Source organism: Mustela putorius, unplaced genomic scaffold (genome assembly GCF_011764305.1).
Source record: "Mustela putorius furo isolate JIRA1106 unplaced genomic scaffold, ASM1176430v1.1 tig00003854_pilon_pilon_pilon, whole genome shotgun sequence".
Lineage (NCBI taxonomy): Eukaryota > Metazoa > Chordata > Mammalia > Carnivora > Mustelidae > Mustela > Mustela putorius.
The window spans coordinates 6,583,224-6,596,269 of NW_025422006.1; the positions used below are offsets into that span (position 1 = coordinate 6,583,224).

A 13,046-nucleotide genomic window follows, 5' to 3' on the forward strand; every position below is an offset into this window, starting at 1 on the left:
TGACTTTGAATGACCAGAATATGGCTTTCGTCCTTTACTATTTCATTTTAAAGAAGACGTCAACTATAGAGTCATTTGCTGGTGTGGATGGTTAGCATGAGAGGGGGTCTGGCCAACCTGTCCAAATAGCTGTGGCAGTGGAAGATTCCAAAGCCAGAGGGCAATGCTACACACAGATGAGTCTGTGCACAAGGCCATGTTCCCCAGCACTGGTCACAAATGACTCAGACAGGGGTGTCAAAGACACCCAAGGCAGGTCTATAACCATATCATGAGGCCTAAAAAGCCAGCTTGAAATGGTCAATCCTCCTCATATTCCAGAATGCAAGACTCAAAAATATTTTATCTACTTTGAAAACACCCCATACATCACAGCTGACATTTATAATTAGAGCTGACATTTATAATTTATATAATTTATAAAAAAAATCTAACAAAATCACATACACACACACACACACACACACACACCCTTTCTCTCATGGGATGGATCCATTTACAACAGAAGCCTCTCTATTTATATAAGGATATATCCACAGAGCTAGCAAGTGGTCCCTACCTACCACATTTTCTGAAATCCAGAGTAACCAGGACCACAAAAGAAACGAACTTTATGTTTTCTCCTATTTGGAACACTTCCACCAATGTCGGTTCTTTAAAGAATCCTACGCCCAGATCACATGCCAAAATCCCAGGGAACTTTACCGTTTCCATACGTAAGCCCCAGCCCTTAGAAATTCTGATTTCATTGTTCTCTGGTGGGCCTGGCCGCAGGTGTTTCGAAAGGTCCCAGATGATTCTAAGGGGCAGCCCAGGCTGAGAACCTTCCTTTAAGTCTTCCCGCCTCGGCCAGCAAGCTCTTATCTCCTTTGGGACACCTAGCACGCTAAAGACAGTATAGGTCCTCGGGATCATCTTTCCTCCCAAGTAGACCACAAGGCTTTTCAGAGCTGAAACCACCTCTGGCCACCAGTTAATCTCTCACTGCTGTCTTCAATACACTATTTACACAACGTCTGACACCATTCTATCAGCCCTAAGGGAGCAGGACCGGGGTGGGGGGAGCACTCATCCAACACCGCAAATGAAAAAAGCTGAAGCCTTCACAGAGGTTAACTTGTTCCCGGTTAGATACCTAATCAGTGGCAGTAATGCTTCTCATCCAGATCCATCTCATGAGTTTTTGTAGAAAAAAACCTCATGGTTATTTTTAATGATTTATGTCTAAAAGAAAAGTAAATTTTATGATACAATTTTATGATGCAATGCAACTTTTTGCAACACAAAAATTCTATTCACATACACAAATTCACAGAAGGCAGAAATATTCATGCAAAATGGGGTCCACCTGGGTTTGTGGCCAACTTTGGACTACTTGCAAAACAACAAACTAATCATTGATTTTTTTTTTTTTTTTTTTTTTTTAAGATCTTATTTGTTTGAGAAAGAGAGAGAGTGCCTATGGGTGAGTCCGGGGAGGGGCAGAGGCAGGGAATCTTTAAGCAGACTCTCCACTGAGTTCAGCGTCCAAGTGGGGCTCAATCTCATGACCCTGAGACCATGACCTGAGCCGAAACCAAGAGTCAGATGCTTAAGTGACTGAGCCACCCAGGCAACCCCCCCTACCCCTGGTCCGGTTTTAAATAACTTGGCACCATTAAATACTTCTAAAAATTAAATAGCCATTGGTTGTTGAAATGGATAGTTATATAAATAAAGGTGAGTGGGTCGCCTGGGTGGCTCAGTGGTTCAAGCCTCTGCCTTCGGCTTGGGTCATGGCTCAGGGTCCTGGGATCAAAGCCTACATCAGGCTCTCTGCTCAGTGGGGAGCCTACTTCCCCCTCTCTCTCTGCCTGCCTCTCAGCCTACTTGTGATCTCTCTCCGTCAAACAGATACATAAAATCTTTAAAAATAAATAAATAAATAAAGGTAAGGGAAACAAAGGTCTTGTTTCCCTTTGTTGGGAAACAACAAAGTTGTTTGGTCTTATTTTCCAATTGTTTAAAGTCATATAATGAGCAGCCTATATAGCTTTGCATTTAAGAAAAGTGGTTTTTTTTTTTTAAGATTTTATTTATTTATTTGACAGACAGAGATCATAAGTAGGCAGAGAGGCAGAGAGAGGGAGAAGCAGGCTCCCTGCTTAGCAGAGAGCCTGATGCGGGGCTGGATCCCAGGATCCTGGGAAGGAAAAGTGTTTTTAAAAGCTAGTTCAGCCTCAGAGTCTTTAGAGGATAAGCTCCTTCTCTGCCTTGCCAGGAATGAAGCTTGCTGAAATGTCCCATTAGCTTTCTACGAAATTGATTTTTTTTTTTTTAAGGTAAAGGGAAATCACCATTAGGTTGATGATTTCTGGTGGAGGAGCCTTCATTCGGGAAGATGACTCAGGGACAAGAAAGGCCACTTCATGGAGATACAACAGTGTGACAGCAGATAAATGTTAAGGTGATTTCCTCTACCAGTTGTGCTTTTTTTTTTTTTTTTAAAGGGGGAATTAAAATAAGGCCCCTTAGCTCCCTCCTGCCTCCTCTTCCTCGTGCAATTAACAAGAAGGGTCCAGGGCAGCACCCAGTGTTGAAATTGGAGTTGTGATCTGGGCAGAGATATCCAGGAGCTAACCTGGAATGCTAAGATATATTTTAAATATATGGCTATTTTAAAGGCTATTTATTTGCAAATAGAACCAGGAATAAATTAGGACAGGCAGGAACAGCATGAGTCTTGTGTAGTTAAACGTTGCTGCTTCTTTTTGCAACTTCTTTGATAGCCTCTGTTAGAAAATGGGTAGTTAAGCCACATGGTAATTGACTACCTAGCTAACAAAGAAATTCACCAAAACTCACTTTCGTCAAAACCTATGGGTAAAGAGGCAAAACTACCAAAAGAACACCTGTAGACATTCAGCAAGGTTTTTTTTCTTTGTGTCTTTAAATGAAAAACTTAAGACAGCAGCATTAATGTCAAAGCTGGTGTGTAGAGAAGGGGTTAACGCTTGTGAGCTCAACTTCCTTAAAGCCTCTTCATGATGATGTCCGACTGTTTCTCAAGACAGCCACTGCAGAGCGCCGCAGTCTTAATCAACCAACAAGCAAGGCACCAAACCCTCCTCCCTCCTTACCTTGTTTGAACTATAAACATGTATCTGGTCACTTTTTAACTGAATTCTGCACAGTTTGGAATACAACGTGAGGCAGAAATTTTTTAAAAAATTTAGGAGGGTTTTTAATGAAATATCGATTAGCATTAAATTAAACCAAAAAAAACCCCATAGCTAATATTTTAGTCCAAAGGTTATCTAATCCATCTGAAAGCACGGACATCATGCCTTTAATGTGCTTTTATTATAATCTGCAATTTTGAAGGAGGAAAAGTTCAAACAAAAAGGACAGTTAGCAAGCCACCGAAGTCGGCATTTCTTAAAAAAAAAAAAATAGATTTTTTTTTTTTGAAGAAATGTCATTACCTCTTGCAGTAAAAGGTGCTATCCACTTTTTGCTACTCTCATTTCTTCCATGATACAACACACAAATTATCCTACTGAAATCACCACACATCACTGCCGCAAACATACCTTTGAAAGACACAGAGTTACACGCCGTGTCTTGTAATTGTTACAGGAGCAAGATGGCAGCTACCGGAAACAAGTGGAAGGTTACAAAACTTCGAAGAGCAGAAGTGGTTTTGAAGTAGTAAGTGAGAAATGAAAAAAAAAAAAAAAAAAAAAAAAAACCAAAAAAAAACCTAACCTCCTCAAGATAACCACTAGAAGAAGCAAGAAGGTGCCGCCGTGCTGCGTGTGAGGAAGTGAGCACAGCGAGGGCTGTAGCCTCACACAAAGGAAGTGAATACTCAACTTCTGGTTTTACAAATCATCTCATTTAAGTGAGGTGTAGCCCACCTGACATATGTCTGGCATTTAGCCCTCAAATAATGTAACACATAATACACACTCGACAGTAGGTGTTAATGTAAAAATGTAAGCAACCTTCAAATTAAAAGGGGGAGTGTGTTTCAAAAATGAAAGTCTGGACATGCCCAGGTGGCTCAGTGGGTTAAGCATCTGCCTGCAGCTCAGGTCATGATCCCAGGGTCCTGGGATCGAGTCCCATATCCGGTTCCTTGCTCAGCAGGGAGTCTGCTTCTCCCTCTGCCTGCTGCTCCTCGTGCTGCTTCTTCTCTCTCTCTCTGACAAATAAATAAATATCTTAAAAAAAATTAAGGTCTGTTTTGTGATTCCAATTATATGAAGTTCCAGATAAGGCAAAATCGTGACAGGAGTGGATCAGTGATTGCCTTGGGTTGGAGGTTTGAAGAAGAGACCCACTGGAAAGGGGCATAAGGGGCATCTAGGGGGTAAAGAGACTGTTCTGTATCTTGATTAATTAAAGATTAAATGACTAGAAACTGGCCCAATTCATCAAACCATACACCTAAAATGAGTGAATTTATTGTTGTGTAAATTATACGTCCAAGAAAACCATTTTTAAAAATTAAGGTTCCTAACTTGGCTTTCCGGATTTCGGGATTTATTTTCCTAATAAAAGCCTGTGTACAAATGGTAGTCAGGTTCCAGGCCACTCCACCCTTCCCCAAAATATGAATCATAATTTGGGGGAAATCAAGCAGCCTGTTTGCCCACTGAAGCCGGAGACTTCAGAAGCATGGTCCCTGGAGGTCCGCACGGCAGATGGAAGGCGAGAAGGAAACCGTGTGATGTCAAGAAGCAGGTATGGAGGTAGGAACTCGTAGCTGGAAGTGTAAGGCGGCAGCGGAGAGCTAAGGAGAAGCAGGAAGCAAAAGACGCACTGCGCCTTTCTGCACATGACCATTCTCTAAGCAAACCCATACTCATACTTACTAGTTGAAGAGAGGGGAAGCCAGAGGTACTGATGCTCTGTCGATGGTACTGGCCAAGGTTCGGAGGGAGAGTGAACTGCTTCCTTATTTCCGCAGAAGAATACCTTGGGTAAGATACAAATATCCAAATGAAGAGGCTATTTTCACAGATTATCACAATTACAGATACGATCTTCGGTATCGTGTTATAAAACCCAGGCGTTGGCTGGGCAATTGGCGGAACTAACATGTCCTCGGCGGCCTATGAGTGGACAGCGTAGCTCTTGTCTGACCATATACAGCCTTGAAAAGTTCACCAAGGCCAGGACACCCACAGCCGACCATGGCTGCTGCCCAGTACTGAAAGGATGGGAGCATGAAGGAGGGAAGAGTTTGAGGCCAGAGGAAAGATCCAGAGTGCTTGGGTCCTTCTTCCTGAGCCATTCAGGACATGAGGACATGCATGAGGACATCTGGTCTCAGACTAGAGTCCTTTGAACCCCATGCTGCCATTCTGATCCCGCCATTCTCATTTTAAGCAGCTGAACCCTTCTGGTCGGCTGCCTGCTATGAAAGAACATTCTAGAGATCTATGATATGAACAATCCCTCCTTCCTCCAGGTACCCTGAGCGCTATGTAGGATTCCAAGGACGGCACTCTTTCCAAACTGCTCCTAGCAGAGCGATCCTTTGAGTCATTCATAGCCCAACACTGTTGTCCCCAGCCAACACCCTCGGTAGCTGGAAACCAGGTACAGGAAAGTTGTTCCCCATTGTCTGCTCACACCTCCTGGCCCGAGCTGTGGACCAGGGAAACCCCAGCTTGCAAAGAGATTGTCTTTGAGGCACTCATGTGTTAGTCGTTAGTTCGGAGCTCAGAATACATTTTCTCACGTTACCTTTCTCATCCGATCTCATTCGTTGGTGGGTGGATTCCCAGACTAGTTCTCTGAAGTGTATTTAAACCCCAGTGAGACCACGACATAACAGAAGGAGACACGAACAGACGTTTCCTGAGGATCGGGTGAGATCGTGTGTTTGAAATATGCTGTTTGTCAAGCCAAGGGCTATATAAATTTTTTAAATGATGACTTTAAAAAATAATATTTGAATATTATAAAGCTTATTATGTTTTCTCCATTACACTGTGTGCTAAGCATAATTGGTAATTACTCTGCATGACAAGGTTTCTGACATGGTCTGCTTGACCCTCCGACGTGGCAACGTGGTACTTCAGAAACCCTGTTCTGGTCCCACGTGGAGCATTCATTCCCCCAATCCGAGAGCACCTCAAAGTCCTTTCAGGATCCACACTCTCATCTTGTACTTAATAACTACAAAACAGAGGGGTGGGCACATAACCCAACACAGGACAATGATCTCTCCTTCCCAGGATTCCGGATGATGAGTGGGGACGAGGATAGAAGAATATGGCCGGAGCAGCGTCATGGCCAGGGGGGCACTCCCTACAGAAGGAAGCAGTGAAGTGATATCCCCTCCCCCAGGAAGTGAAAGCAGTTCATTCTCACTGTATTCCTGAATTATCTGAGATCTTGTCCTAATTTCATTTTTTTAAGTGTAAGAACACATGAGGATAAGAAGTATTCTATGATCTGCTGGGGAAACGCAAACCAAAACCATAGGGGCTGCCACTTCACAATCACTAGGATGGCTATTTCAGAAAAAAACACGGGCGATGGCAGGTGTTGGTGAGAGTAGAGAGAAATCAGAGCATCGCGCGTTATTGGTGGGAATATAAAATCATGCAGGTGCTTTGGAAAGTCATCTGGTTGGTCCGCAAAAAGTTAAACATAGTGTTCCCGTATAGATCCCAGCAACTGCACTCCTAGGAGTACACCCAGGAGAAATGAGAGCAGAATTTCCTACAAAAGTTTAGCCAGGAATGCTCACAGCATTATTCATAATGGAAAAGTGGAAACAACCCAAATGTCTATTACCTGTTGCTTGGATAAACAACATGCCATCTATCATGCAAAGGAATATTATTCAGCAACAAAAAAGGAAAGAAGTATTACCATATAGGACAACATGTATAGACCTTGAAAACATCACGTCAAGAGAAAGAAGCTAAACCCAAAGACCACGTATTTTATTATTCCTTAATATGAAATTTCCAGAACAAGAAAGTCTACAGAGACAGAAAGCAGGCCTAGGGCTAGGGCTTTGGAGACCAATGGGGAGTGACTGCTAATGGGAACGAGGTTTCATTTTGGGGTGATGAAAATATTTTAAAATTGACTGTGGTGTGCTACCTGGGTAGCTCAGTCGGTTAAGGGTCTGCCTTCAGCTCAGGTCATGATCTAGGGGTCCTTAGATGGAGCCCGGCACCGGGCTCCCTGCTCAGCAGCGAGTCTGCTTGCCCCTCTCCTCCTTCCCCCCACCAACTTTGTGCTCTCTCTCACTCATTCTCAAATAAATAAACAGACTTTAACAATTTTTAAAAAATAAATAAATGAAATAGATTGTGGTGACAGAAACCCAATTTTGTGAATATGTTAAGAATTAGCAAATTGTGCATGAAAAATGGGTAAACTAAGTGGTGTGTGGATTATTTCTCAATAAAGCTGATAAAAACACAGATACAGATATGGATGTGTGTTAAGTGTCCCAAAGATACAAGAGGGAAGGCAAAAATTACTAAATTGAATGAAACAGCCAAGAATGGAGGAAAACCTTCAGAATTTGATTCCAAGTACTCAATATGCTGATTTTCATGACAAGCTGAACCATCACCAATTTTTTAAAAACCAACAGATTAGACCCCTGGCCATATCCAAAGGCCCATCTTGCATGAACAACCCTGTATCTTGCATTTGGCACTACAAAGGAACCCAAACCACCATGGCGTTCAGTTATATGCTTACTTGGGGAGATGGCCGTACACACAGAGGGACAAGACAACCAAGCAAAGGCCCTTTGCTATGACCTGGGGGCCTTCGACAGACAGGACTTACTGCTCCTGCGACTTCTGCCCCCAGAGCCTCCCCATAGGACCTCTCAAATAACATGATTTCATCTCCTGGTCCTACGGAAGCTCTTCCCGCCATAGACCAGACGGGTCTACCTGAAATGGGAATTTCTTTCTTTCTTTTTTTTTTTTAAATATTTTTAAATTTATTTGACAGAGAGCATGAGTAGGCAGAGAGGCAGGCAGAGAGAAAGAGGGGGAAGCAGGCTCCCCACCGAAGCAGAGAGCCCGATGCGGGACTCCATCCCAGGACCCCAGGATCACGACCTGAGCTGAAGGCAGCGGCCCCACTAAGCCACCCAGGCACCCCTGAAATGGGAACTTCTAAAAAGGTGTGGTGTTACAGAGAGTCAAAGAAAGGAAGCAGGGACACATTCTTGCTTCCATCTTGAAGCAAGATCTATCACCCTATGCCAAAACCCCAGGATTTAATTCAGCACGAAATCAGAATGTTCCCACTCTTCAATCCTCCTTAAAGAGGGTCCGCGGGCGTTCCCATTGCGATTCTCCACATCGGGTTCCCAACTCGGAGCCGTACAACCGATGCTCTTCCCTGACCCTCGAGCCTGACCCCATTTCCCATCCCTACAGGATCAATTCTACAGAAGGCAATTAAGCCCGTCCCTTCAAAACTGTCAAACACGGAGAGGAATTGTTGGTCCTTAAAATGAAAATAGTGAATTGTCCCACACAGAAAAGAACATCCATCGTTTAAAGAACATTAAAATTAAATCTCTCTGGAGAGGCCCTGAGCACATACTAAAGCAACAAAAATAAGCTAGAATGACAAAAATCACGTGCTGGTCAAACTGTGGGAAAATCGGCGTGCCCCACACCTCGCTGGAACCCCCCCAGGGTTGTATATAGGTTCGGTGCCTCTGGAAAGCAACGCTGTGATACACAACAAGAACCCTAAAACTGTCGTTACCTTTCAATGTAATCATTTCACTTTGGAGAGTATACACCGGGGGATTCAAACAAACATATAATTTGAGCAGAAATGAATATCAGAATTCCAGATGGCGGCAAATAACTGAAAATAACCGAAACACCTAACACAAGGGAGAGCACGACGTCAATAACAGCAAATAGGTGAAATGTGATTTTAACCACCTCAAATAAAAATGCAAATTAGGCTCACCCACGGAAAGGTGCATACCAAGTTACAAGTGAAAGGTAGAATGAGGAATTGAATAGAAATGACTAACGGTATATGTGTAAATACAACAAAAGGATTAAAAATCCATTCGGGGGGCGCCTGGGTGGCTCAGTGGGTTAAAGCCTCTGCTTTCGGCTCAGATCATGATCCCAGGGTCTTGGGATCAAGCCCCACATCGGGCTCTCTGCTCAGCGGGGAGCCTGCTTCCTCCTCTCTCTGTCTGCCACTCTACTTGTGATCTCTGTCAAATAAATAAATAAAACCTTAAAAAAAAAATCTGTTCGGTAATTATCTAAAGGTAGCTTAAAAACTACCTCATTTAGCTCTCTGTGATGTAGAGCTGCTTAAGTTCAGCATTTTGAAAAAAGGCAGGCAGGCAAAGGTGCAGTCTTGGGAATTTTTTAAATTTTGTAAATTTCAAAAAATTTTTAAAAATTTTGTTCATTTCCAAGATATGGAACTTCATTCTCAGAAGAGCACCCAGCCTCCCAGCATCAGAATCAACCCTCCTCATCTCTACATTGACCCTAGTGAAGGGGAAAGCCTGCCCACACAGCTAAGAGAATTCAGCCCGGGCAAGAAGTCATCCAGACTTGTGTCCACGTAGGTAGTCCTGGCGTGTGGGTTTTATTTCCTCTGTACTTGAGTTTCAGCCCAAATTCAACGAGTCTCAGATAATTTTCCTGATGCCAGATTTATATGTATCATGATGATATTTCCTTGATGACCTAAGACACTCTTCTTCTAATAACTCAAAATGCTTTAAAATATTATTTCCTTGATTCCTACAAATTAAACTGGGAGGGAGATTTGGAACTTGTTTTAAACGCTGGTACCCATACCCAGGAGTCAAAATTGTAGAGGGGGATGTGTAGCCAAGCTCTGTTTTTATTCAGATGGATGGGTAATTGTGATACACGCAGTTGGATGGGTAATTGTGATACACGCAGTTGGATGGGTAATTGTGATACATGCAGTTGGATGGGTAATTGTGATACATGCAGTTGGATGGGTAATTGTGATACACGCAGTTGGGACTAAGGGCCAGTGGAACTAATGATGGAGCAGAGCTTGCCAAGGGCGGTCTATGGACCATATGCTTCAAATTTTCAGCTGCTTAATAAAATGCAGATTCCTAGACCCTATCCCCATCTATAAACAGCATCTCTTACGGCATGGCCTGGAAAACTGCATGGCTAGCCAGCAACTCCAGGTGATTTTTATGTCAGTAAAGATTCCCTAATAGTGCAAGACTATGAGAGAGTATTAGTTCATTCATTCATTCATAAAACATCCAGAGCACAAAAGTGCCAGGCTCTTTGCCAAGTGCTAGGGATTAAAGTCCAAGATGATCCTGTAGCTGCTCCTGGAGGCTCAGCCCAGTAGGTGGGAGGTAGGAGGACAGACGGACAACTGAATAAATAATTATAATACAACATGATGAGAATCACAATAAAAAAATATGACCATGCCCTGTGAGCAAAGAGCAGGGGGTTATTAATTCAGCCTAGGAACGCTTAGGAAGCTTCTGGAATAAGAATGACTGTCGAGCGCAGGTGCCCAGTGGCTTAGTACGTTGATTTCGGTTCAGATCATGATTTCAGGGTTGTGAGATTGAGTCCATGGGAGTTCGAGAGCCCCAAGACTCACTCTCTCCCTCTCCCTCTGTCCCCCTAATAAAAAGAGGACTTTCGAGGCATACTTGGGGGGAGAAAAAAAAAAAAAAAGTAGGAACAGACCTGATGGAAAAAAGCAGTTTGTTTGTTTGCTTTTATCATTTCATGACATCTAAGTATTAGGTTTCCATACTCCTACTTCAAGTATTTTAACTATCAGTCTGTCCTGTTTGTTTACAATAAATGTAGCCATTTGCCAGCTGTTGGAGTTCAAGTGGATTCCTTAACCAAGCTGTCTTAGTTTCATTACATGTGGAATGAAGGGGCTGGGCTATCGGATCTCCTGGGCACCTTTCCAGCTGGAACTGGCAAAGAGGATCCAGAATCTCCAAGTGGAACACTTAGCACCATGATCTACACCAGCAGCTGTGCTAGGAAACTACATCGTCCCGGATGCTTTCTCGCTGGCTTTCATCCCTAAAAGAAAATTCTTTTACTACATGCTGGACGGCCAGCAGCCATAATGGCTGGAAGAATTTTAAAACTGATTCAAGAAAAAAACCAAGTAAGTGTTCAAAGGGGCTTAGGGTTTTCCCGAATGCGATATGTTTTAAACAATAGTGAAAGGGATGAAATGGAGAAAAGCAAAATTGTAATTTGCTCTTAGTAACTAACAACTGACTCCATAACTACAAAACACTCAACAAATACAAGGGTAAAGTAGGGAGCTAGTAAGAAATGCTCATTATAGACACGTGTGGGTGGCACACACATGTATGTGACCACAGGCACATGGCGTCATTAAATCCTGCAAAATAACCATTGTTTGGGACCAGCAACGGTTTGCACCAAGTAAGCAATGAAAGAATGCTATTCCCCAAACTTCCTGAATTATAACATTAGGGCAGTACAGCGTAACAACCACAATAAAGATGTTTAAATGTATGTAGAAAAAGTAAATGATGATTGATATAAATAAGCCAGCTTGGATCACAGAGCACAGTATGGGTCAAGTCTGAAAACACACAGCAGGGCTTACGAGTGAGCAGTTCCTGGAGCTGACCACATCGAAACAATGGAAGGTGGGGTGCCTGGGTAGATCAGTTAGTTAGTTTGGTGTCTGACTCTCGATTTCAGCTCAGGTCATAATCTGGGGTTCGTGGGATCCAGCCCTGCATTGGGCTCCACACTCCACTTGGCTTGGGGTCTGCTTGTCCTTCTCCCTCTGCTCCTTACCACATCCCCAAGATAAATAAATAAAATATTTTTTAAAAAATGATCTAAGGGGCCACCTGGGTGGCTCAGTCATTGGGCATCTGCCTTCGGCTCAGTTCATGATCCCAGGGTCCTGGGATCAAGCCCCGTATCGGGCTCTCTGCTCTGCAAGAAGTCTGCTTCTCCCTTTCCCACTCCCCCTGCTGTGTTCCCTCTCTCTGTCAAATAAATAAATAAACTGTTTTTTAAAAAGTGATCTAAGGCTTTTCTGAAAGGCATCCTCAGATACTCTTAGTACAACCCACCTTTATATTTTAAAAAAAAAAATTTTTTTTAAGTAATCTTTATACCCAACATGGGGCTGGAACTCATGACCCCAAGATCAAGAGTTGCATGCTCTGCTGATCGAACTACTCAGGGGGCCCTAAAGTGCACCTTTAAATTTAAAAGGCTACAAAATGAATAGCTGATGCAAATTATATATTCTATGTCTAATATATATATATATAGTCATATACATACATAACTCCGTCCTTACATATACATACATGTTTTGAGCACTGGAGTCTGGAACAAATTCCTCAGAAGTTCGTTAGCCTGGGGCTTCGTAATAGATATTTCAGGTTTCAAATTGGCTCATACTTTCCGTCTCTTCTCATAAACAGACATGCCCTCAGTGTACAACTTCTATAAAGATGATTCAACAGGTGGAAACATGACTACAAAGAGAAGTTTGCACTTATTAACAAGCTGCAGGACTTCTACGTTTTTTCCTCACAGGGAGTCCCAAATTCCTTTCACTTGGAAAATTCCTCTGAATAGGAAGAATGTTTATTCGGTGACTGAAGCCTTTGAGCGTTCAGCAGGGATCCTAGAGAAGAGTGAGCCAACGTCTTCAGGGTCTCCCTAAGGCACTACTGTCTCCCAGCCTGTATATATTATCAGAAAAACGTGACTTGGGACGCCTGGGTGGCTCAGTGGGTTAAAGCCTCTGCCTTCGGCTCAGGTCATGATCTCAGGGTCCTGGGATCGAGTCCCGCATCGGGCTCTCTGCTCAGCGGGGAGCCTGCTTCCTCCTCTCTCTCTGCCTGCCTCTCTGCCTACTTGTGATCTCTCTCTGTCAAATAAATAAATAAAATCTTTAAAAAAAAAGAAAAAGAAAAGAAAACATGATATAAGTTAGTTTCTCTCCTGACATAGTCATATCCTACTGATGAGGCAGAATAATCA

General features: G+C 43.0%; 1 protein-coding gene across 3 annotated transcripts in view; it reads right to left on the reverse strand.

Annotated features, from left to right (window-relative positions):
- DOCK8 (dedicator of cytokinesis 8) overlaps nucleotides 1-13,046 on the reverse strand; it is a 202,626-nt gene that overhangs the window by 151,307 nt on the left and 38,273 nt on the right. For 2 of the 3 annotated variants that reach the window (XM_045065055.1, XM_045065054.1), the window contains exon 2: nucleotides 4,860-4,962. In XM_045065055.1, coding sequence (XP_044920990.1) covers nucleotides 4,860-4,962 — 103 coding nt within the window. Of the gene's footprint in view, nucleotides 1-3,572; nucleotides 3,868-4,859; nucleotides 4,963-13,046 lie in introns of those variants that run through there. The other variant, XM_045065056.1, reaches the window with a different exon arrangement.